Raw genomic sequence first — 27,398 nt, 5'->3', positions numbered from 1 at the left:
GCCGATATGACAAACCCACAGTGAATTGCTCATCTCAGGGCCTTGCTCACATGCAAAATAAATATAAACCTTGTTGGATGTCTGTGACAAGGCAACCAATAGCGCCTCCTGTTCTACCCCAAAAAGTGGCAGAATGAATGGAATGACAGCAATTGGCTAAAGTGGCACACATGCACCAAAAAAGGAAACCTTAACAGCAAAAGTTTTTTGAGCTTGGCAAATGTCAAGGTTCATCTGTTGTGACAGACACAAATGTCATTTCAAACATTTAAGTAGCAAAAGGAACCCCTCCTTGATCCCTATAGATTTTCACATTTGTGCTGATTGCCATTAGCAAATAGAAAACCAAATGTGATTTGTGCATGTACTTTGTGTTCATGTTAGGAAACGCCTTAAGGGAAATGAGGCCCAAGGAGGACCACCTGGCGTTCTCTAACCAAGATGACTAGAAGTAATTTGGTGGTAGTAACATGAACATTGGCCATAATCTGTGTGGCTTTGAAGTCACCACTAGTTTTACGTTACAATTCATAATCAATTCCATGCCACCCTTTTGAATTCAGTCTGTTTGTAAGCAACAAAAATTGGGGTTACTGAACCAGACAGTGCAAAGGCATCTTATTATTCAAGATACAGTTATTCTAGCAAGGAAGGAAGACTTTGTGGACACAGAAGCTGAGAGGATTGCCCCTCCCCCTTACATATGGCATGACATTCTCATTCAAACACTGTATCTAATTCTATTCATACAATAGGATCTGTTCATTGTTTTCTTCACCTGCCATTCGCTGACAGAGCTCCTTCTTTTTCCTGCAGCTGAAAGGAGAAGTTGTGATTCTGGGCACACAAAACTAACTTCTTCACTTGTCTGGCTGAGAGTTCATAAGAATAGTGCTGGGAAGCAAATTTAATGTTTTACCACCAGACAGCAGCAGTACCAAGTGCACACATGTTGTATAAATATATACATATGTGCGTGCATACATACATACACACACACACACACACACGATATTGCAATCCCATACTTACAGCACAAGGTTTGGACCTCCTTGATTTGCAAACTACGTTGAATCCCCCACTGGACAGGGTACAGTGTAGCTAAAACCAGCACAGGAATCAGGAACTATCGATGTATTTTGTTACACCTCCAGTCACACAGTCTCATGGGACAGGATCAAAGGGCAGTTGACAGGATTCAAATAAGTCTTTCAATCTTTTGGCAACCACTGCTGCACACAAAATATGATCAGCAACTTTCCACAAACAACAAGGAAACATTCTTTGTTGGTTGTGAAAATGTAGTAGGGAAGAAGACAGCCATTAATTCTTGAGAAGTCTATTCGGGTTATATCTGTATGTAACCTATCGATACCCAGCATTTCCCTCTAGCAATAAACAGAATGGTGCATGTAATATTGGCATTTTACTTTCAAATGAAAATGTGTCTTCCCGAATTATGGAGTTTGGCGTGGCAGGCAAGAGACAAACAATTGCCCTAATGTAGCTTAGCCTTTGAAGAAAGCACCTTCTTGGAATGAAACAGGGACTTCAGGCTTGTAGTCTCTCATTTAGATAACACTGAAGTCTCCAAATGCGGTATGTGAAGCAGACTATCAGTTCTCACAGGTCTTGAACACTGACAAGATTTCCTGCCTTTTCCCTTCCCAATATAGCCAACAAAATTAAACTTTCCAAGCTATCAGTGGTATTTATTTTAAGGTGTATAAGCAGTTCAATGGTATGCTACAAACTAGAAGGCTCCCTCTATAGAAGGGAGCAGTGGCAAATAGTTATGTATGTTCAGTTTGTACCAACAAACTCACACTACAAACATCTGTACAGGAGCTGGGTTTCAGTGCGCTAGTCCACGGATTAATGCAGGCTGAACAGCACCCAGAGCTGTCAGTAAGACGGAGGAACTGCAGAGCGGCAGAAGCCTATCAATCTACCTAGCAAGGATCCCTTGTAAAAGCTGAGCCAATATCCAGTTGCACTAGGTAGGGAAAACTGCAGCACAAACCTATTTCCTAAATTATTTGGAAACGTCAAGAACACTGAAGGGGATCAGACAGATTCTAAGGGCACAGCCTAGTTAAGGAAACAGGGCACCTCTCTCAGGGCTGAGTACACCACCAATACTCAAAGTCTAGCCCTGTAAAAGCGCACACAGGTCCCACCACATTACATAAAATGACCTGTATAAAATGGACCAGGAACAAACTTCAATCAACTCCCTAACTTAGTTACATCTGTAGTGTAAACTGGCTCTGACAGGATGGGTTTTAAAAACGGTTGTCCTCGTTCTAGTACCACATTAACACCTTCTTTCTGAACAGGTTCTGCACATATAAATCTCAAAGAGCATCATATATTTTAAACACTGAGCACTAATATCTAAAGCAGTTTAAAAATGTTACAAATCTAAAAATAAGACTGAAGATATGGCTCTAAAATGTCACTGTATGGAATTAGCAGAAATCTACACATCATCAAATGCCATTAAGACGTTTACATAAACAAATTTATATACAGATAAATAGTTAACTTCCTACATACATTACCAATGAAATTAAACTGGCATTTAACAGGCACAGTGCCCCTTCATTCACCACAAGTGAAGATTTTGACTTGTCATTTGTTGCACTAGCTGAAGTTTGGGGATTTTCACATCCAGAGAAAGAATGGCGTCCAATAAATCCATCACCAGCTACTTCAATGGCAGTTCTGCCATTATGAAAAATTGATGGTATTTAAGTATTTGTTGATACTGAAGCAGCTGCTTTGTTTATATATTCTCTCTAGGATTCACAACAAAACTTGGAAGTAAAGTCGGTGGTCCTTAATATCAGTCACTAGTGTACTCTCCAGACTGGGTTGTCTCAAAAATCCCACCTCCTGGATACCAACAGCTATGTTTCTATCTACTAAGGGAGCTATTGTTCTGGATAGGTTTTATGAGCTAGATGGGAAAGACTAAACAACCTAAACAAAGACCTCAGGAAACAGAGAAAATTTCTCTTATAAAGTAACTTTGAAAACAAACAAACAAGTTTCAGTTTAACTCTGGCAACACATTTAACACAGAATAACGCTGCTTAGGTTAAGTGTTTTGGAAGGAAACATTCTGCATCTAAGCCAGTAATAATTGCCTCTAAGTTCACTTCCCTTTTAATTTCCCAGGTTTTGGTGCCTGTTGTAGCCTCCAAGTGCAGCTGCTATTCCAATTCGGGTAAGGACAATGCAGGCATCCCATAAAGTTTGGAAATGTTTGCTGCTTCTTAGCATGTCAGATGTTAGCTAAGGAACCACTATTTACATTTTGTACTCACTGGGGGGGGGGGGGGTGTACAAAGTTTGGCCATTTTGCAATTACAAAAGTGCAAGTAGTAGTTTTAGAGCTCGGGGTGTTCATGTATAATATATATGTCAATTAAAAATAAATGTGGCAAGTTATTTACTGGCAGGGCCCTTTTTAAAATAAAAACAAAGATGAAAAGGAGAATGGATAACTTTCAAGTCTTCTGGTTACATAATACAGTTTAACATCCTTTTTTGAAATAAACTACATTTAAAATAACCATGTGTTTCATATAAAAACTGAGAAATCAGGAAAAACAAAGGGATGACACTCCTACAACAAATCTTACACTGAAAAGATTTAAGATGTTAAAAAGGAAGGGAGGGAGTGCACTATGTCCTGAGATCAGCGTTCTGGTGTTTCCCTTACAACATAACCACATACAATGATGCACGGTCTGCTAATTTACTGTAGATGGATGTGGACACATCAACTGTTGAAAGGAAACTACCACTTTCTGAATTTGGGTCTTGCTAGGTAATTAAAAAGGAGGAAATTATGGACTTATATAGTGGATAATCAAGGATATCTAAATGTGTTACTAGTCTGAATCTTGTCGTCCCACCCCCACCACCACCACTGTGGTGCACTTTTAAATTTACCCTATCATGGCTCTTTTTCCAAACAGTGCAGAACATGAACTCGGGTGTCATCTTTAATTTTGTTTTTCTGATCTTCCTCAATTTCACAGTTTTAAGATTAGTTTGTATTTAAAAGTACACAGGGCTCCTAGACGGTGACATTGGTGACAAAGAATGCAGTAAGTTCTTACAACTGACTTCAGTGGAGTTTGAAGCTCGAGTTAAGAAGCCTTGTCCTGCATTTAATTCTCACATTGCACACAGAAACATCCTGACGACTTTACTGATGCAAATGAAGTGCTACAGAAACTAAGAAATAATATCTGCAATTTCAAAAATAACTAAAGATCAACACTAACTTGGATCCCTGATACAAGGAGTCACAACTTCTTCACATTAAAGTGACAATTCAAATGAACTGATGTTTTGCATCAGTACTTCTAGACAAGAGGAAGGAAGACTATTCTGAAGTGTAATTAATACATGTGGAAAGAGTCTTTCCATCATTTTACCAGCCCCTTTTGTCAGCTGTTCAGATAAATGTAGTTAACTTTTACCCAGTAGCATTCACTGACATGTACAGACCACAAAAGCAGCTTTGGCCAATAAGCTTCTAGGGAATTAAGTTTGCATATATATCCTAATGTTCTCCAGAGTAGAACATAACATTAAGTACAGGGTTAGGTAGTGTCTATACAAGGCCATTGTGACCCTAGTTTTGAGCTGGAAATTTATTCCCCATCCAAAGGGGTTAAATAAAGACTTTACTTAAGCAAGGATCTCAGATCAGATTGTGACTGATTTCTTGAGACTGCAAAACAGTTTTTTTCCTGATGCTAAATACCAAAACAAAGAGCAGAGCAGTAAATCACTGGTTGCCCCAGATATGCTGGTAATAGTGTCCAAGTAACTTCAAATTGGTAGGACTATCAACTGTACTCAAATGCTACAGGGGGCAAATGGCTCATAAAGGACTCTGCTATCTAAAATCTGTTTAGTTAAGTAGTGTTATAGATTCCCTTTTGACACCACACCAGGATCCAACATAGTCAAAAGCACACTTCTGCCTGCACCAGACTTACATGCATGCAATTGTGTTCATGAACCAGCCGTTTGGGGGGGGGGGGGGGGGGGGGGGGAGGGGTGTGAAGAGAGAGACTGCTTTTAGAACAACCTGATTCAGCACCGAGAGCTGAATTTTATTTTATTTTTTTTGCCTAGTACATTTGGCAGGATTTCAAGACAGAGGTTTTAAGTAATCTTTCACTATGTGCAAGGTTATAGTGAAAGATAATCACATGGACAATCCTGCACATCTGGACAACCACAAGCTACAACCTTCATAACAAAGAAACTATGCTAGGTTAGCCCAATTGTAGTGCTTTGCCCTGCTATGGCAAGAAACCTTAGTTCAGTTCCTGGGCTCTTCTTCTATAGGCTGGCAGGGCCACTTGAGCAGTGCTAAGCACTTTCTCCAAAGAGACCCCTCTGCCTTGTGAAAGAGCAGCATGGAAGAGTCCCAAAGGGAATGTTGGCTGGAAGGATGTCAGTCACTTTGTAGGGCCTGAAAAAGTGCGGTTGGGGCATGTGATGTGAAGAAACAGATGCAAAGGGAAGAGAGGAGAAGTGATGTAGACATAAAAGATCAAAGCAGAAGAGGCAGTAAGTAACTACCAAAAGCTCCCTAGTTGTTCCCCTAAATCCTTATTCAACATTTTCTAAAGAGAAATCTGTTAAAAGCAAAATATATAAGCAATTCAACTGCAAAGTAAATGTTTCTGTGACAGCTGAGCAAACCTAAAATTCATACATTAAACCACAGTTTTAAACATTATTCAGACATGATTTGATTTCAAGATAGCACAGGAAATTGTTTAATAGTTTCCACAATAATTTATGTGCAGAAAAATAAAATGTTTAAGTAAACAAATCTAAACAGAATAGTGTGTGTGTAAACTATTATTTGATGTAAACACAAAGTGAGGTGTTTTGTCCTTAAATAGCCATTTACACCTTCCAAAAAGTTGTTCATGACAAAAATTAAAGGGACATTGTCAGGTTAAAAGCATTTTTAAAAAATAAGTGTTCCTAATGGTCTTACTAATAGCATTTTAGATTATTAAAAGAGAATTTTAAAAATCTAATTTGCTTTCCACCACTGATGCTATTTGTTTACCTTCTGCATTTCCTTCACTTGGATAATGAAAACAGACTAATCAGTTTCACATTAAGATTCTCATGCACTAATAAGAGGCTGCAATAGTTGGTTATAAACACTGCAAGGGAATGCTTAAACTCAGACAAACAGTTTCTGCTTGAAATAAAGAAGTCCCTAAAAATAATGCTATTAACATTTGATTTTTGTCACAATCTACATTTTGGGCCTATACTATCAAAGAATTCCCATTATGCATAAGGAGCTGTCCATCAATTTAATGTCTGAAGAGTAAAAAACAAATGAGGGAAGCATGTCCAGGGTAGTTTTATTTAGGCTGAAAACCAGCATTAAAGAATTCCTGCCTTACAATGTTGGCAGTTTTTGGTTCTTTGCATTGTAAACTTGCTTAGATAGAGGTGCAGGGAGACACAGGAAGGCCTAAAAACAAAAGATCTTAAGATCTTTGTTGCACTCGCATAAAAATGATGAACTCTAAGGACTTCACAGTCCAACTGTATGGAAGCAGAGCAGCTTGTGTGTGACTGATTTCACTCACTTTAAAAAAGATCTTGTTTTAGGCTGGTATCACTGCTTAAAATGCAGAATGTCTCCATCATACTCTTATTGTGAAAACTCCTCAATACATAACACAAACAGACATTTAACATAACTCCATACATGCTATAAAAAGGGAAAAACAAACAAATAAGACCATAGCTAAACTGCTTTAAATACTGCATGCTACAGCACTTCATGTATCATCAAGATACGACACTGAAGGTGACAAAAGGCTGAAGGGATTACAAAATATTCTCGGCAGGTTGGAGACTGCCTTCTTACTGTGGCAAAACTTTTCCCCCTCTCCATTCGCTATTTCTAATGTTCATGATTCTAGTGTTGAGTTGGCCGTGTATTTATTTATCCATTCTAAATCATTAGTTAAATCCATCAGTGTGGTAGCTGGGGTGAGAGTCGGTTGTGAGCTGGGTCGTCTCTGAGGCTGATGCTGGTTGTATCACAATAGGTGTGTCTGCGGCCTCTGAAAAGAAGTGAAAGCAATGTTTTATTGCATTGGGGAAAATAGTTTCCATGGATTTTTGGCAAGCAGCAGCCAATCACACTTCTCAGTGACAGTATCAACAGTACACTTCCACACTCTCTTCTGAAGCACTATCTTAATTCGTTATTTTTCAGTTGGCGTTCAAATCAAATGAGATTACACCTGCATGCTAGGTACTTTATTTGAAGGAATGTTTTAATTTATCTATCAAGAGCCATACATGCACAGAGCAGCCATTACTGCTTTCCCTCTTAAAGGCATTAATTCTAGACTAAGTGAGCTAAATCATAATACCCAACCTAGGCTGTTTCCTTTTAACTCAAAATCATTTTCTTGCCTCAAAGAAATAAGTTTACATAGCTCCATGGATTGATCAGACGAAGACTGAAAGAGAATATTTTCACTTGTTAACAGCTGCTAGGATCTTTGGCCCATCCCTGGAAGATAAGCAACCAGGTACTTTCTGTTCCCGTCTCTGGGCCTAGAGGTGACATCTGTGGGAACTGGGGAAGAGAAGCGTCTAAGGCCAGCGAGGGGAGGAGGCCGCAAAGCAGCAGAAAAGGTGGAGTGAAGTACATCATCCTCCCCATAGCTCCATGGTAGTTGGAGTCTAGAGGAGCTGGGAGCCTCAGGGATTCAACGGGATATTAAAGCTACTCCTTCATTTGCTCACTCTGCCCATAATTTGAGAAGAGAGCGGCACACGGTCCAGCAACTGAGGCATCAGTAAAAAAAAACCATGAACAGAACGCAAGGTTTGCACGGATATAAACAATTTTAAAATGAAAGCTCAGATTCTGTGATTGATTGATCATACTGGACATGCTTATCTGGGGAAGCATCCTTCTTCCCACATGCCTGAGGTGACTTGCAAAGCTGTTCTGACATTTAATTTAATGTGCTTTCGGTGTAAAGGGCCACTATACGTAAGCACAAGAATCTGGCTAGATTATTACTTCAGCTAGCCCATCTCCAATGACTTACTCCTCACCTGCTGTTAATGAAACTTACCCCTTTCGTCCGACTGTAACTGTGCCTCCAAGTCCTCTGGAGAGACATAGTATTCCTGCTCGCTGCCTTCAGGAGGTTTAGGTTTACACTTTCCACAGCAACAGTTACAGCAGCAACACAGACAGCAACAGCAGTAGCAGCCGGTGATGAGCCCACAGAACACAAACAGGGCCTGCAGAAAAGAGAGGAAGAGAAAGAATGTACACAACACATAAGCTGCATCTTCTAACGAAGTGGATAGCTCCTGTTACCTAACAGAGAGCTCTCACTACAGCAGAAGAGGTCAGTTTAAATGGGTTAATTATTTAAACAGAGATCCAGCTGCTTTAGACATAAGGCTCATCACAGGAACAGAATCAAACAAATATGAATATGCAATCTTTTATTTCCTAATTAAGAAAATAGTTATTAACATTCTAGTCTAGTGTGAACATCGGGCTGCTGAGAAGGACTGGATATACAGGAAGAGTAACCTGAGGAAAAGCACTCTAGAGGCAAAGCTAATGAAAGGAATCTTCTCCTCTCCACCTACTCCCAAAAGAGGGTCTAGGGTCAGGATACAAAGGGACAAAGCAACACTACTTAAAGGTAAGAACCTCACGTTATTTACAGCAGAATACTGCATCCTGAACAAAGAAATGCCTGAAATTGGGTTATACTGAGCTACTGTTTCAGCTGCATCCTAATGTGCAGATAAGGCTAAGAACCACTCACAAAATACTAATAGAAGTTCGTCTTCTCTTGCCCCTCACCAGGTGCCTGGGGTGTTCATAGTGGGACCCAATGATGCTAAAATGCAACTCTTTGTGCATTGCTATCCTGGAGGATTCTTTTATTTCAGCCAATTATACAGTCACTGATCCATCAGTGATACAACTATTTTCTCACCCCAAAGGAGTCAGGAGATGAAGGTGTTGGCAACTACGCAGGAACACATACCCAATGCCTGAATCATCGAGACTGGAAAACAATCTTAATCCACCATGCAGAATGGTAAGTAATGTCACTGTCCTAAAGCACAGCGAGCTAGAAGAGTTCAGATTTCCTACTAAGAATTGAGGCGCTCCTAAGAAATGTAATTAATTATGATATATTTGCATATGACAAACATCCTCCTCCTCCATCCAAAAAAAAAAAAAAAAAGAATGATTTATAGATTATACATAACTCACATCTCATATTTTCTTTTAAACACTCTACATTTCTGAGTGGTAAAGATCTCACAATTTTATATCAGGGTTTGCATGCATATGAGTGCAACAATATAAACATGAATCAAGTAAAACACACTGATTCTTGGGAACTGGCCACGTTTATTGCCAGAAACTCTCGACATAAAATTTATTACATCTCCTGTTCAATGTGCATATGAGATTATTAAGAGAGTTCAGGAGGACACATGAGCCACAGTGTTACTGACTACAATAATATTCAGCTCTGTTGTTTCCATCATTTCAGAACTGGCTAGGTGCAGCAGAATAAATAAATAATCCATTATCTATTAAATTGAATAGTGATGAGGGCAAACTGGCTGAAGCAATGGTGGGTGTTGAGGGAAAAGATGGGAATACTTAGGCTACATCTACACTACAGGGGGGAGTCGATTTAAGATACGCAAATTCAGCTACGTGAATAGCGTAGCTGAATTCGACGTATCGCAGCCGACTTACCCCGCAGTGAGGACCGTGGCAAAATCGACCTCCACGGCTTCCTGTCAACGGCGCTTACTCCCACCTCCGCTGGTGGAGTAAGAGCGTCGATTAGGGGATGGATTGTCGCGTCCCAATGGGACGCGATAAATCGATCCCCGAGAGGTCAATTTCTACCCGCCGATTCAGGCGGGTAGTGTAGACCTAGCCTTAGTGAGCTTGCCTGTATAAGGGAGTGCGTTTCTGATTTGTGGCTCACCTTTGCAATCTTGGAATTTACTAGGTCCAGGGATGTTTTTGTAAAATCTAGTAGCAGCTGTTGCTAACAAACAAACAAACCCACAACCAAACATCGTTTCCATCTGCCTCTCACGACAACGCAGAACGGGCTACTGTTATTTGTGCCTGTGTTACTTGACAGATTACTGTGATGGGCCCTACCTGCAGTAGCACCCTGAGAACCTGTGGAAGATCAAGATAGTGCAGAATGTTGTTGCCTAGCAGTTGAGCAGCACTCAGAAAGCACACACCATCAATACAGAGAGATACTGATGAACAATACATTTCTGGGAAGTTATCTAAGTGCCTGTTTTAATCTATTAAGCCTTAAAATGTTTCAGAAACTGGTTGCTTAAAGGACCGCCTCTCTTTCCTTGGCCATGTTGTCACAGTTAAAATCAATGCAGATGCCTAAGCTAGAGACCTCAACACAAATGGGAGGGCATTCTCCATGAGGGGGTCCCTCAGCTTTTGAATTTGCTTCCCTCATTAGTCTAGGAGAGCTCAGATTTGCTAATCTTCCTGGCCACACTGCTAATCTTATCTTTTCTCTTAATCATTTAGGGAGGTTGAGGGTTCAGAGGCAAAGGAAACTGGAGGGTGACGGAGGTGTGATTCTATTAAATGACTAGCTATGGTGTGCAGTTTTTTGTGGAAGAGTCTATTAACTGGGAATTTGTAACTGGAAATTTGATGGATCAAAGTATTGTATGAAGACAGATTTTCTAATTGTGTTTTAAATGTTGGGATCTGTCTAGAGTTCTGGATAGGTGCCAGAAATATCAAATAAATGAAATAAAATACCATGAATATCCAATTACCAACAGTAGTACAGCACCTATGGAATGGCTAAGCATCTGTTCAGAATAAGTGCAAAGAAATCTTTATTTCACTTACCTTTGCCCACCAGCTGGATAGGACGAAGTATGTGTTGACATTCTCCTCTCCAAACTGCTCTGCTACATACAGGCCCAAGGAGCCATACTTATCATAGATGTTTCGTTTTGTGGCATCAGTCAATATTGCATGTGCATTGTTGATCTCTTTAAATTTATCTGCAGCCTCTGGATTATCTGGGTTCTTATCAGGATGATATTTCAATGCAAGTTTCCTGTGGGGTGGGAGAAAAAAATTCTCAGCTGCTTTTTTTTGTAATTCATCCTACTACAATGGGTAAATTGACCTGTCCATCTTTCCTCCCATCAAAGCTGACAGGCTCTCCAGTCTCAGGCAAGAGTATTTACAGAATTATGATTTACTTCACTTCTATCTTTCCATTGCCCCATTGAGTCTCCTTTAGACGGTAACAAAAGTGTAATTTTTCTATATGGTCTATCCCACTAGCCTAGCAGAGCTCACAGGGTGAGTTTCAGATTGAGACTTCAGTACAAAAAACAGAGGAAGCTTTCTTTTCTGCTCATCTGATCCAGCAATTTGTACCGTGAAATTCTGAGTAGCAATGCTCCAACTGAAGGGGGACATACATAACAGTATAGAAAGCACAACAAATCTATGACAGGGTTCTGAAGGCCACATCTGAGAATGCTGCCACATCTAACCTGCAACGTCTAGTAAACTAAAAATAGAACTGACAATTATTTGGGATCAGTGCTCAAATCATTGTGCTGAAACAGCCTATTGTTCAATTCAAGATGTGCTTGTGGAGGAATTAACTTTCACAGTTACCAGGTATCAGAAAATCATTATAGACTCCATTAAGTTTTCAGCAACGTGGCTACAATGGATCTGAAAGTTTATATAGCCTGTTGAGGTCACTGAATTCAGGAACAAAAAGGTTCTTTTGATCTTTGAATGCTGTTCAAATTTGAAAGTTCAGACACTCGGAAGAGAATAAAAAGAATCTCTGAAGAAAAACTGGTAAAATACCCTATTAATAGATATGAAAAGAGAACCCGATCTTCCATACTTTATTTGAGCCATTGTAATTCTGTGGTACAAAACCTGGGTAATGCCACCGAACTATACTTGGCCCTTTTCTGTGGTGGGGGGATATGGTTGTTTAACCTGCTATAGAAATTTGCCATATGGGACCTTAAATTAGTTGCCATATTTTCAGAAATACTCATTGGAAAGGCTGTATAAACTTTTGCATGTGCTAGACTTAGGTGTGGCAATACCTTGATGGGCACCTGAAAAATGAGGGTTGGAACATGTGTGTACACAAATCTTGACATGCATAAGATGAGCATGCACTAAAAACTTTGACCCTAGAAATGGCAATATTACTTGGAGGGCTATTTCTCGCTTTCACCAGTAATGCCATAGTCTCAGTGAAGAGAGAGATTTTACATGTACTGTGCTATATCACAGATTCCAAATAATCTATAAAATAGACTTACTCCTGCATCTTTATGTTAAATAAAGCTAATGTTTCCCGTTTCCAATATATAAATTCTATAACAAGTCCATGGGATGGTGAAGGAGTTCGGAGATGATGGCTCCACTACACAGTGTTCTGTAGTTTAATACCGATTACATCACTATCATTCATGTGAAACCATTATTGGGTAGTGGGGCTGGGAAAGCGATTTGCTTTTCTAGAGAAATGAAATGAGGGAATAAGTCTCAAATTTATAAACATGAACAGCACAGGAAGCATGTGGTCTTAGAAAGAGTCTAAAAAACTACACAAGCAGCTTCACCTGGTTAATTTCTGTAAGGAAAATGATCACTAAAGAAAAACTGTCATTTTCCCTATAAGGTAAAACTTGTTTCATGTGTCAGGCTAATAGCTTTTACTGTGTCAAATTTCAATTAATTTTGAGAGCATTTTATCTAATCTTTGGATACTTGTGGGTCATCTTTACTTTCATGTCAATATTATTAGTACTATAAAGGTAACTTCCTTTAATTTTGCCCTTTTGAAAAAAAGACAAAAATGAAAGAAAATAGTTTTCCTTTTAAGAGCATCCACAGGCAAAGATTACTACTGACCCTTAGTGTAATGTTCAAGCCACTGCCATTTGTTAACTATAACCATACCGAACTGTAGCACAATATTTATGAGTCGCAATTAAACACAAGAACAGTACTGTGACGCCCCTCCACCGCCCCCCAAAATAAGATTAAAAGATTGGATAATGCAAAGCAGTTTCAGATTGGTTTGTTTTTTAAGGTTAAAAGTCAAACCTGGCTTTTAAAAAAAATCAGTATTTCAAGTCTAATGTGAAAAAATGTGAACTGATTTTTACAGATACTAAAACACATTGCTGATACAAAAGTTAATGTACATCATTTGTCTCTTCAGTGCATGTTCCTTTGCTCAGGGAATTAGACATGATTGGGCACAATTATGCTTCTTGTTGAGCTGGCAAGAAATTGCACAACTTCTAGGCAAAGAGTTTAACTCTTAACACACTTGCCTACACATTTGTTAACATGATTAAGTTAAATACTGAAAGAAATGATCTGGAAGAATTCAATTATCAAAAAAACAAGCAGTTTAATTCCAATATCTGAATTTTCAAAATCTGCTAACAGCTCATGTGAAGTACTCTATATATTCTTACCCCAGTTGACATAAGATGAAACTAGATGTTTTCTTCTAAGAAGTATTGATAAATATAAGCTCAGACTACATAACACTCTGAACATGACATTCTGACTCTCTGAAAAGGTTAGCAAACATGCTCTGTGACGTGTCGGGGACCAGACTTGTGACCCTTTACCTGTATGACTTTTTTATATCATCAGAAGTGGCATTCTTGTCCAGTCCTAGAACATGGTACAACGATTCTCCGGAGGTAGACAGCGAACGTTGCCTCTGGTCTGCCATGTTGAACTAACCTGAGTGGAAGAAACCTCCCATGCATTAGGACAGAGCTATTGAAAATCCCATCTAAAACAAAGATGCTTATAACCAAACAAAGTCCAGACCTCTAAGTTCGTTAAATGATCAACCGCCAACTGCACTAGAGTTTTTATATGAACTTTAATCTTTTCTTTAAAAAAATATAAGTGGGCTTTGAAGAGATGCTAAAAGTTCCAAACAAAGCTATTTACCTTGCTTCCACAGATCTTGCAGCTTTGCACGGTCAGTGAAAATAACTAAAACTATCAGGAGAAATCTAGGCAAATCAAAACCACTACACCTTTCTGGAACTGGGAAAAAATAGAAGCTAGAGCTCAACATAAACATGATGATAGAACATATACTCAGACTCTACTTAAACACATTCATTTATAATCCAGATAATGAAATGGAACAAGTCAGATGCTACAGAACCATGAAATGAGTTGAGGTAAACAGCTGATGTGCATATATTAAATATTCATAAAACTACCTCATTCTCCTCCTCCAAATCCCTCCTTCAAAACTCTCCTTTTCCACAATGCCTACAAAAAACTTGACAACTATTAGGCTGCTTGTGTGCTGAGACCATCTTTTTGTTCTGTGTTTGTACAGTGCCTAGCATAATGTTGTCCTGGTCCATGACGAGGGCTCCTAGGTGCGGATAATACAAATAATAAATTACTTGTCTTGGTTAAATGAACTTTAAAGACTCAGGAAAGGTGTCAGATTGACAGCCCTGAACAGAGGAATTCCTCTAGTTACCCACAGCATGCACGGTGCAATACAAGCTTCACCACATCATTCCAACAATGTATGTCAATCCTCACCCTGATCACACACACACACACACAAACACACCTGGCTGAGAGTAGTTCAATCTCTTCCCAGCTCACTAAATCCTTGGCCTCTCCACTGAGATCACCACAGACTGTTTACAATGGTTTTCTATTGCAGAATCAGATCCATCAGGACAAGATGGGAATGGCTATCCCCTTGCAAATTCCATCAGTTCAAGATGCTTTTACAGCTGTTGCTCATGTATTAAATTCTCAAAGGATTAGTAGCTTATTGAAACACCAGAAACTTATTAAGATTTCTTGCAGCAGAGCAGGTATTAATTCTGGCCTAACGCATGGCAAGTGAAAATGTCAAGAACAAAAAGAAATTAGTCTCCTGGAAATGAAAAATGCTTGTTGTGGGCAAGACAGGTCTGCAGAGCTTCCCACTAAAACAAAAGAAACTTTCAGTACGTTAAAATACATTTTCCTATTCGTCTGTACAAGGGAGGTCTGCAGATCCCATAGAGGTGGTACATCCAATATCAGCAAGTAGCCAAGGATGGTATAGTATAATTAAGTATACACAACTGAGTAAGACTCCTGTCTGGTCACTGCGATATCATGGCACGCAGAACCATTTGATCAAAAGCCACACGAGGCTTGCACATCCAGCTTATAAAACTTTGTAAAGAGGGGTACTGACAAACAAGCGACTGCCTTCCCTCTTTGTAGGATGCATATGACCTTTCAGCCCAGGAAGCAGCCATTACTCAGAGAATAAGCATGGACGTTTGTGGGAACAGGAAGGCTTCCGGCCTTGTAAGATTCTGCGATGCACCATTTTAGTCACTGGAGATGTAAGAAAGCAGCCAAGGTATCAATTCACTGATGAACAGTATAAAACAAAAAGCAACAATGGGATTCTGAAATGGCTAGTGCATTCAATTTAGATCTGCAGTGGTCTCCTAACAACCAGTGTATGCCACAGTTTTTGATAGGATGACTTGGATGCTGACAGAAAGACGAAAGGACCTGTGCCTATGGAATACCAAATTTACTGTAGGAATGAAAACTGCCTTAGTTCTTAAAACAACTTTGTCCTGCTGGAAAGTGCAGTGATGTGGTTCAGCTGATAAAGTTTCTAGTTCTGAAACTCTTCTTGCTGAAGCAGTGGCAACTGGAAAAAACATTTTTTGTGGAAACAGATATTTGTGACAGAGGTTCAAGTGGTTTATTTAGGGTATTTAACACTAAATTTAGATGCCAAGGAGGCTGCTCCAAAAAGCCTTCCAATGTCCCGGTGAGAGATCATCTTGCATTTGTCTGTAAAATACTGAAAATTACAGCTATTGAAATTTTTGTTTGAGGTTTAAGCCCAATGCAAGACCTCTCCACAGAAATTCCGATACATTATTTGCCTTTTTCTTGGCCAGTTCTACATGAAGTCTTCACACCAAGTCCTAAATCTAAACCAAGTCCTTAAATATGTCCTATTTGTCAATCCTTTCCTAGAAGCTAAAATGCTCATCTGAGATCCTCTGACTATCCTTGTTTTAGCTGCCTGCAACAGAAGATCCTTCCTGTGTGGGAGAAGTAGCGGATAGTAAGATGCCATCTCAATTACATCTGAAAACCAGGGAGGGCCTTATTGACCAAATAGGGGCCACTAGAATTACTCTGCCCTTTCCTTTATTCTTTGAATTGCCTAGAGGAGTACTGCAAGCAAGGAAAAGGTATACAGCAATCATTCTGGCCATGGACAAGAAAGCATATATGTGGCTACGGGATCAGCGGTCCCTTCACCTAGAGAAGAAATGGGAAATCTTCATGTTGAATATGGAAGCAAAGAAGCTGAGTGATTGGCGACATAGGGCTCTGATTATTGAGTCAAAGACCTCCGGGTGAAGACGCCACTCCTCTGGCCCTATCCAATCCGCTCAGCCAATCCACTTAAGAAAATAGAGAAAGAGTTGTTTGCTAGCACTTACACTGCATGTCACACTTCTATAAACCTGCAATGGATAAACAGTAAATATCTTTTCATTTTATTAAAACTAGCATTTGCATATTTAGTGTAAGTATTACAGTATTCCCAGCTCTTACCTTCCTTGGAAAAAAAAAATTAACATTCACTTATTTCATGTGCTTCATAAATTTTTAGTAATGGCATTGGAGCTACTCACTGGGAAAGGGACTGCCCTTCCTCAAGTGGTATTGCTAACGCAACCTCAGGTTGGGACAGTTGCATGGGAGAATTCAGGTGATTAGAGGCTGATAGGAATATAGAAATGAGATAAACAGGGGTGCTGCAGCTCCAATTGACTAATCTCTTGGCAACCAAAGGATACCACTAGCCATCAGATGACTCGTTTAAGTAAAGAAATATAAATTAGTCCAACTGAGGTTCCCCCCACTTCACACTCCCTCATGCTTCATGTACATTAGCAGGGCATTACATAGTTGCGGTTGGGGGTGGGTGGTTTTTTTTTTTTTTAAACTATTTCCTTTGAAGGATTTTGGAAAGGAGTGGGGAGGAGAGAAAGAAGAAAGTCTGCCTGACCATTAGGTAGGAGGCAGTCTGCCCTTTAAGTGTTTACATTAAAGGGCCAAACCAAGTAATATATATCAGGAGTCTGCAACCTTTCAGAAGTGGTGTGCCGAGTCTTCATTTATTCACTCTAATTTAAGGTATTGCGTGCCAGTAATACATTTTAATTTTTTTTGAAGGTCTCTTTCTAGAAGTCTATAATATCTAACTCAACTATTGTTGTATGTAAAGTAAATAAGGTTTTTAAAATGAAGCTTCATTTAAAACTAAACTGAATTGCAGAGCCCCCCCCGGACCGGTGGCCAGAACCCGGGCAGTGTGAGTGCCACTGAAAATCAGCTTGCGTGCCACCTTTGACATGCGTGCCATAGGTTGCCTACCCCTGTTCTAGTTGAATCAAAATACTGAACCTGAATTAACGTCTCAGTCCACATACAAATATGAAAAACCCCAATGGAATTCTAAGCTGTGGCAAACCGTTGACAAATACGTCATGGCCTTAACATTAGGAGATTAGCATCTGCCATCCTTTAGCTGCAGCCCTGGAGCAAGGATGAGCATAGAGAGGAGACTGTTATTTTTGGATTATGTCATTACAACTAACCCACCACAGATTAAATAGGCCTTTGAAATGGGTATTTAAAGCCTCACACACTCTTCCAGTTAAACCCTTTACCTTCTACAGTGAAATGAGTAATTTCAGCTCATAGAAGACAATATAAAACAAATACTCTTTGAGAGGTTGCAGCTTTCATCACTTAGTTTTCATGGTCAATTCCACAGAAAGGACTGGATGGATTTCCATCCCATAGGCAAAATCATCAAGCCTGCCACCACAGCAGAGAATCTCTTAGTACCCTCAAATTATGTTCCATTCCACTCCAGGGCATTGTCTCTCTCAGCTGAAGCATCCAACAGAAAGAAAAAACACGTGAGACAGCAGAATTAAAACAAAAGCACAAGAATTCTGCAAATTTCTTTCTCTACATACACACCATCAAGATATGAGGAGCAGCTGCCGCCACTGCCGCGGGGGAATCCTCCTGCAGCTTCCCCCAGAAACCTCGGCTCTGTGCAGCTGAAGAGCCGAGCTGCCGGCTTCACGGTTTGCCGGGCAGCCCCCAGACCTCCAGACCCTGCGCCCCTGGCCTGGCGCTTCCCCTCTCGGGCTCCGGCTGCGCCGGGGAAGCGCCGGCCGGGGGCGCAGGGTCTGGAGGTCTGCCCGGCAAACCGTGCAGCCGGTAGCGCTCGGGCAGCTGTTTTGCGTGGCTGGGAGGGGGAATGTGGGGTGCTCAGGGGAGGGGGCGGGGACTTTGGGGAAGGGGCAGAGTTGGGGCGAGGAAGGGGCAGAGTTGGGGCGGGGCCGGGGCCCAGGCCCTGTGGAGCGTCCTCTTTTTTTAATGTTTAAATATAGTAATCCTAGGTATGCTGAAGCATGGGAATAATTGACCGACTGGCAGGGACAGAAGAACTTTCCCTGATTTCTTGACAGGTGGTTCAACATTATCTGACTGCAGCATGGACTCTGCCAAAAATAGATATAAATGCCATTCTCCCTCTCTTAATTCTTTAAATATCTTTTAGGTTCTCTCACTATGGTAATATAGCTGTTCCCCTGCTACAGATGCTGGGTCCAGAGAAACTGGAATAAGAATGAGTATTTCTCTACACAACTGAGGAGACCTCTCAAGAAAAGACCTCCCACAACATCACTGCGACAAGAAGCCTGAGAACAGAATCAAAGACTTAATGTTTTCAAGATGTAATTTGTTGTAAAAGTCACCAATAAGTTTTATATGAAATAAGTTTTAAGAAGTTATTTACTTCATTATTTTCTGGGTACGTTTTTGGCAGTCCCTTTGAATTAATTAAAGATAACATTGAAATTCTTTTAAGTGTTATTCAGACAAATGTTTCACATGAGAACACACAAAGTTAGATGTTAAAAAGGCGTTACAGTTTTGCTCTGATATCTGCATATGCTATTTTTATGAAAAATAAAAGGGAAATTATGAAAAATCACAGATCATATTAAGAATCTTGCTATCTACAATAAGCATTCCTTATAGTTTTCTGAAAGATGAAAAATATACAAAATAAACAATGCTACATATTTTGTTGATAGTTAGATACATTTTTATTGTTATTTACAAACTGATAAGATTTATGTGAAAATGTAATCCAATTCTAGTATTAGTTACATCCCTCCTTATCTAACTACCTTTCCAGTAAGAATTCAAATGCCATTCACAAGCATAATTAAAGCACATATATAACCTGAACCAATCTGTCAGTCAATGACCACAAGCCATTTGGGTTTTATGCCCTGCCTGCTTATGTCAGTGTCAAGGGTTAACTACTCTTGTCCATTTGGTCTTTCAAACTTGCCCTACACCTCATTAAACTATTTTCAGGGCAATTTCTGTGTGTTGATCCTCTCTGCTAAACCAGCAACCTGATATTTAATTTCCTTTACTCTAATAATTAGCAGTTTTAAGAAATTAACAAAATGTATTGATTTCGAGCTTCCTTGACAGACAATATTCAATGACTAAAACACATCCATTCCTAAAATATTTTGTTTAAGAAACTGGGATGCAAGAGATAAACACACAAAAGAGTGAAATGTGGGTGCAGGGAAGGAAAGAACCCATAATTTTCCGAAAAAGGATAGTGGTAAACCATCAAAGGTCTCAATGTGTGAGGAAAATTATTAAATGCTTGGGCACAAAGTACAGCAGATTTGGGCATTATCTTAGGCTGAGCGAAAGGTAGGAGAAACTTTCAGGAAGAGTGTGCTCTATGGCATGCTTTGGTGCAGCTCCCCATCTGCAGGCACTAGCCAACCTGGCTGTAGCCTACTCTGCCCCCTCTAGCACACCGCAACCAGAGATCTAATTGCAGCTCATATAGGTATACCCATGCCAGCTTTAATCTAGCTAGTGAAGCTAAAAACAGCAGTGACGATGGAGCCGTGGCACAGGCCATACAAGCCCACCTGACCCCCCAGGTATGTACTCACGTTCCTCACTCATGCTATTGCATCTTCACGGCTATTTTTAGTCACATTAGCTAGGTTAAAGCTAGCGCTGATATGCCTACACAAACTGCAATCACACCAATTGCAGTGTAGACATATCCTAAGAATGGTCCTACTGCCAAGGTCGGGGCTGCTGGTCCTGAATCTATCAATCTGGTAGCTAGCTAATCATACTGACCAGTACCCACTGACTGTAAGGGATTCTTCTGCCCTTTTCACCTGAGGACCAACACCTTCTCCTTGCACCTTTCCTACAAGTTCCCCTTACGTCTAGTTACTTTTGTGGTGTACTCATCAGTGGGCAGTTTCATCTTAAGTGAAACTTCTTTACCACCTCTCACTGTCCCATTACTTATTTTACAAACTTTCCCCCAGAGATCTGTAGGATTTAGATCTGAGTGCCTTAGGAAGGTTTGGCCTATTAAAATTGTAAACACTAATTTAGCTCTTGAAGGAATGGTCTATCAAGTAGGTTTTTGCCTTTACTGGCAATCTAAAGATGATGAATACATGTGGCACTTTTTTTTTTTTTTTTTTAAACATACTATGACCTTAATCAGGCAAGGTGAAACCCCAAGTGTAGGTTACCATACACTGTAAAACTGAATGCACCAGAATATTGTCTATTCTACAGAATCTTCCCTTTCAAGTATTCTGATTAACAATATTTTAAGAGATGCTCTATATCTTTAAGACGTGTGGCATCCCCACACACTCACCCGCCATCTGCTACATATTCTAATCAGGTAGGATTCCCTGAAGAGGTTTCGCTTAGAAGACTATGAAGACAGGTAATCCCCTGGATTAAACAGCATCATTTTTAACCATCTGCACACCAGATATCAAGATCATCATCATGTGTTAGTCATCTCTACTGAAAAGTATGCCTATGTATTTTTTGCTGTACTAAACACATTCTGGTTGGGGGTTTGTTCATTAAAAATTCTTTGTGTTTATGTTAGATATTTTTAAGTGTATTATGTCAGATATAAATTTATCTAAACAGCCATTTCAATTCCTCACTGATGCCCTGATAATTAGTTGGATCCCTACAGGGACTCAAATATTCTTTTTTAAAGCAAAGGGCCATCAGAACATCTGTTCTTTTTTGTTAAAACCCATTCCCACACTAAAAGACCCGCACAATACAGCAGATTGGGGAACTGAGGAGAAAACTAAGCAAATCAAGTTTCTCATTGTATTTAAATTTTTCAAATTTAAAGCACTAACAAATCAGTGCTGTTAGAATTAATTCCCTAAAGTGCCAACCAAGCAATTTACAAAGTTAGTACCTCTGGTTTAGAATCCAGACTACCAGAAACAGCTCTACTGTTGCTGCAAGGTAAATGTTTGCACTTATAATAGTTCTACTTTTACAATTCACACATAAATCAAAAGGCCAGTTACACGTTTACACAACTGTCAAATCCTAAAAGGCACGATCTCATTAACACAGTTAATCCATCTCAATACCTTTAATATATCCAACTCTAGACTTGGAGTTTGCACTATCAAACTGAGTTTTACCCTTGGCATACCAAATCTTGGTACCTTTGATCACAATCTTTGAAGTCCAGTAACCTGGCAATACTTCATCTGTATCAGAGTCTCTCCTATAGCATGCATGAGAGTAAGTTGCTCAACCAAAAGTGAATCACATTCAGACAGCATGTATGTATTAAGTTTGTGAATGTATGAACATCTTCAACTACCACCATACTAATGCAATCAAACCTTTCCTTGACAGATACTGGATTACTGCAGAATGAGTATCTAAATCATCAATGATTTAGAGAATGGCATAGAATACACTGATACGGTTTGCGGACAATACCAAACTGGGCAGGGTTGCAAGTGTTTTGGAGAATAGGATTAAAATTCAAAATGATCTGGACAAACTAAATGGTCTGAAGTAAATAGGATGAAATCCAATAAAGATAAACGCAAAGTACTCCACTTAAGAAAGAACAAGCAGTTGCACATACAAAATGGGAAACGACTGCCTAGGAAGGAGTACTGCACAAAGGGATCTAGGGGTCACAGTGAATCACAAGCTAAATGAGAATCAGCAGTATAACACTGTTGCAAAAAAAGCAAACATCATTCTGAGATGTATTAGCAGGAGTGTTGTAAGCAAGACATTTTCTATGAGGGAAGATTGAAAAAACTGTGTTTAGTCTAGAGAAAAGACGACTGGGGGAAGGTGGGGGGAGACATGATAACAGTTTTCAAGTACATAAAAGGATGTTACAAGGAGGAGTGAGAAAAAATGTTCTCGTTAACCTTTGAGGGTACGACAAGAAGCAATGGGCTTAAGCAAAGGCGGTTTAAGTTGGACATTAGGAAAAATTTCCTGTCAGGGTAGTGAAGCACTGGAATAAACTGCCTAGGGAGAATGTGGAATCTCATCATTGGTGATTTTTAAGAGCAAGTTAGACAAACAACACTTAGTCCTGCCATGAGTGCAGGGAACTGGATTATATGACTTCTTGAAGTCTTTTCCAGTTCTGTGATTCTATGTTTCTAATGTAAGTGGTCCTTAGTATGAATTCTTTAATGCTGTGCTAAAACCTGGCCATATTATTACCACAAAAAATCTGTTACACAGCAGAAGTAAAGTTAAGAGTTCTCATGTCCACCTCTTTCCAAAGCTGCTGACTGATGGATAGTCCCTTGGAATATGCATCAGGGTTCCAGGTTCATAATTGTTTTTGTAGTTTTGACAAGTTGTAAAATATTGTAATTGCGTAATCTATTGCCAATCCCGTGAAGCATGCAGTATTTAGAAATATATACTGGTTGTAAGAAATTTACCTTTTTGAATTTTTTATTGTAGCTTTCTGAAAAAAATAAAAAAAAACTTCTCCAACACTACCTAGGATTCCAAAAAGATAAGATGTCTTGTTTGCTTTTGCAGAAACTGATAGTTGATACGTGCTGCCCCTGCAGCTCCCATTGGCCGCAGTTCCCTTGGCAGTAGGGCCATTCTTAGGATATGAATAAAAAATCCTCTCCTCAGAGCTTAGACAGACAGACAGATGGAAACTCACCCTTTCAGTGGTTTGGGGGTTAGTTTTTTTTTCCTCTCTCATTCTTGTTACACAGCATTGTAAAATACATATATTTAACAATATAGGACTCACAAGAGCCAGATCATGGCTAGAAACAAACAGCCTTGAAGCTCTCAGTAACTCATGCTTTAGAATACAAGGAGAAAAAATGTGATTCAGCAACATAAGCTGCTTCCCTTTCAGTGTTCTAGGTGAAAGGTGCAAAGATTGCTGCTGTTCACTGGTCACACATATAAGTGATAAGGAAGAGAAATGTCAAGCACCAACTAGAGTGAATGGATGTGAGAAGCTGCAGGATGCTACATAATGTGACAATGACTCAGGAAAATAAAAATGGGATACAGAGTTTTTTTGAACAAGTGGCCTTTTTTAGAGGCAAAGCTCTTCCAGGTCAATAGTGACTAAAAGTTGTTGCCATCCGAAAAGCCTACAGTAGCTTTTGTTAAGTGACTGGAAGGTGGGGGTCTCAGTCCAATTATCTCAGTTATCATTCAAAACCAAAAATTCTTGTTGACAGACACCAAGAAACCAAAGATTGAATGAGCTTGAGTGTGAACTACCTACTTGCCCCAGAGGTGTCTCTCTACATCAAACTTGGAGTTTATTAGTAAAACTACAGAAAGAAGCTTACATCACTGCTGGGCATTCAGCATCAATTCTACTGTACAACAGAAGACAAATTCTTTACAGGTGTCAATTTTTCACAAACACGGAGTACAGTTAATTAAGAAAACTGATGCTAGTAGCACCCCCATACTAATGAAGAATGAAGAACCCCAGTAAACATCTATCCTGGTCTTGATAAATCCCCTTGCTCACCTGATAGTTGTGGGTAGGAAAATCTCTCTGGGACATGGGAGTGTTTAAGCCACCACTATCAGTAGAATACAACTTTCCTTTAGAAAGAGTTTCTAGCCTTTATTGTTGCAAAGCCCTGGTTTACACTTAAAAGTTAGGTCAACGTAACTACAGCACTCAGGGATGTGAAAAATTCACACCCCTGTGCAACACAGCTATGCTGACCTAACCTCTGGTGTAGATGTGGTTAAGTGAAAGGAAACACGCTTCCGTCAACCAAGCTACCATCGCTCAGAAAGATGGATTACCTACAGCAACAGAAAAACCCCTCCATTATTGTAGAAAGCATCTACACTACAGACTATAGCAGCTTAACTATGGTGCCAGAGCAGTGCCATTGTAGCATCTGTAGTGCAGACATGGCCAAAGATAACTTCCAAATACAAATGGACATAGTGTCTCCTTTAACTTGACAGCAGTTCTAGTGCCTCTGTTCAGTTTCCTCAAGCAAAAGAGTGAATTGACAAGATGGATGTGTGACGGGTTCGGTCACAGAGACCACCTTGGGACTGCCACCTCATGTGCTGAGACTACCTCTGGACCCGTTTTCCCTGGCAGCTTGGGACTTCAGAACCCTGCCTTGTTGAGCCAGACACTCTAGCCTGCTGGAAACACAGATCCAGGTCTGAACCACATCCCCCAAAAGCTGCAGCCTTAACTGAAAACAGCTTAGAAAGTGCTCCTGTCTAGCACCCAGATACCCAGTTCCAAAACCCCAAATAAATCTGTTTTGTTCTGTATAAAGCTTATACAGGGTAAACTCATAAACTGCCCACCCTCTATACACGGATAGAGAGATATGCACAGCTGTTTGCTCCCCCAGGTATTAGTCACTAATTCTGGGTTTCAATAATAAGCAAAAAGTGATTTTATTAAGTATAAAAAGTAGGATTTCAGTGGTTCCAAGTAATAGACAGAACAAAGTAAGTTACCAGGCAAAATAAAACAAAACATGCAAGTCTAAGCCTAACACAGATAAAATCTCACCCTCAGAGATGTTCCAATAAGCTTCTTTCACAGACTAGACTCCTTTTTAGTCTGGGCCCAATCCTTTCCCCTATACAGTCCTTGTTTCAGCTCAGGTGATAGCTAGAGGATTTCTCATGACTGCAACCCCCTTTGTTCTGTTCCACCCCTTTATATACCTTTGGCACAAAGCGAGAATCTTTTGTCTCTTTGGGTCCCCACCCCTCCTTCTAAATGGAAAAGCACCACGTTAAATATGGATTCCAGTACCAGGTGACATGCTCACATGTCCTGTGAGACCCCAAGCCTTCATTCTTCCCGGCCGAAGTAAACAGAGTCATCTACAGTCAATTGTCCTAGTTGATAGGAGCCATCAAGATTCTAAACCACCACTAATGGCCCAGACATTGCATAAATACAATAGGACCTCAGAGTTAAAAATATTCCTAGTTTCAGATACAAGAATGATACATTCATACAAATAGGATGAACACACTCAGATTATAAGATTTGTAATGATAACTTACAAGACCTTTTGCATGAAGCATATTCCAGTTACATTATATTCACTCATTAGCATATTTTCATACTATCATATGGAGTGCAACGTCACAGGATGTTTCACAGGTGCTATTAAAAAATCTGCTAAGATTAATTAAACTTGATAATGTTGTCAATTAGGGTTGGGGTTCCCAGGATCTTTAGGAACTGGGATGGGCTTCTCATTAGGGCATTGGGCCTGGACCTTGCATATGGCACACCTCGAATCTATCGTACCAGCCTCTAGCTAGGTGTATCATAAGATTTTTTCCAGGCTCTGCTCCCACAAGTGTTGTAATTAGTAAACCTGTTTCAACCTGAAATTTAAGTTTGGTGAATTTAGGAGATCAGGTAAATTGCAGTACAGCACTAAAACATGGTTGAAAATCTATGAACAAGCCAAGACAGATGCATCAAACTGATGTCTATAAGGGTTGTTTTCACTCTCCTGCCTTTGACAAAAGTTTTACCACATACGAGAGTGCAGGCAGTGTTTGACTGCCAATGACAAGTGGAGAAGAGTACTAAGCAAGGCAAATACAAGATACCAGCACAGACCTGCCCACATGGTGGCAAGAAGAAACATTTTTCTGAAATAAAACACAAAAAAAGCTAGCTGGGGAAAAAACAAAGAGCATATGTGAAAGAGAAAAAAAGATTTTCATGGTCTCTCTTTTCTTCAAGAATTAACCATGGAACAGCAGAAAAAATAATTTGCAGCTGGAAACTACTCATCAAAACCAACATAGTAAATTACTAACAGACTTAATTCTGGTAAAATACAAACATATGAACAATCCCTTTCCTGGATATTCTTTATAATTTTATCTTTCCAGAAATCATATCTCCATTCTCACTTGCACATAGCATTCACTGTTCAGTTCAGTGAATCTGCAGTACAAATTTCTGGGATTTTACTCACTTGATTTCTGTTGCAACTGGTAATTCTAATTTAGTGACTCAGGAACGTTTTGATCCACATGTCCAATCCCATTATTCAACAGGCCAGATCCACTGACCCAGAGATCTACACAATACCCAGCCTGTAATTACTTGTAAATACCTTCCCTCATTATTACATTGTGTTCAGAATAAAAACAAATGGAGCTGAAACAGAAGGAAAGAACCCCAAAACAAAATGGAAAATGTTCGAAGACAAAATTTACATATGCTCCAGGGTTGTCTGTCCCATTTAAAGACATAGGAGGAGTAAGAAAGGCCAGTGAAGATGAATAAGTGCTTAAAAGGCATGTGATGGATGAACAGGTATACAAATCAAACAAAAAGATCAAAGAATGCCAGATGGCAACTGCAAGCAAGAGTACAAAATAGCAAAGCAAAATACAATAATATACTAATATTAATGTAAAAAGTTTTTTAAAATCTACATGAATTTTGGTTGAGGAGTATCCCTGTCCTGTCAACTGTGTGTATTATTTCTTCAAAAAAATTCTGTCTGCCTCATTTGCCCTAATTATTTGAAACAATGCAACTATTGCACATTAAAAGATAACTTTCTCTGCTTCGCCCCAACTAATGTTTTCAGGATCTCTTCTTTGAAGAATCAAGCCATATGTTCCCAGCTTTTCTACAGATTCCTGAATCCATCAGTTTTCCTGTCATGTTCCTGATTCTCTTTAGTATTTCCACTTCCTTATGAAAGAAAAAGTATGCCTATTTCTA

At 39.6% G+C, this 27,398-nt stretch overlaps 1 protein-coding gene across 2 annotated transcripts in view; it reads right to left on the bottom strand.

The window, feature by feature from the left end:
- Positions 1 to 6,811: 6,811 nt before the first annotated feature.
- The window catches only part of DNAJC5 (DnaJ heat shock protein family (Hsp40) member C5), a 39,005-nt gene continuing 18,418 nt past the window's right edge, over positions 6,812 to 27,398 (bottom strand). For both annotated transcript variants that reach the window (XM_054045376.1, XM_054045377.1), the window contains 4 exons: positions 13,789 to 13,906; positions 10,997 to 11,210; positions 8,172 to 8,343; positions 6,812 to 7,139 (listed from right to left, as the gene is read on the bottom strand). In XM_054045376.1, coding sequence (XP_053901351.1) covers positions 7,036 to 7,139; positions 8,172 to 8,343; positions 10,997 to 11,210; positions 13,789 to 13,895 — 597 coding nt within the window. In that variant the 5' untranslated portion in view covers positions 13,896 to 13,906 and the 3' untranslated portion in view covers positions 6,812 to 7,035. The remainder of the gene's footprint in view (positions 7,140 to 8,171; positions 8,344 to 10,996; positions 11,211 to 13,788; positions 13,907 to 27,398) is intronic.

Source organism: Malaclemys terrapin, chromosome 12 (genome assembly GCF_027887155.1).
Source record: "Malaclemys terrapin pileata isolate rMalTer1 chromosome 12, rMalTer1.hap1, whole genome shotgun sequence".
Classification (NCBI taxonomy): domain Eukaryota; kingdom Metazoa; phylum Chordata; order Testudines; family Emydidae; genus Malaclemys; species Malaclemys terrapin.
Note: the sequence above shows the minus strand (reverse complement) of the source record. Positions and strands in the feature narration are given on the sequence as shown.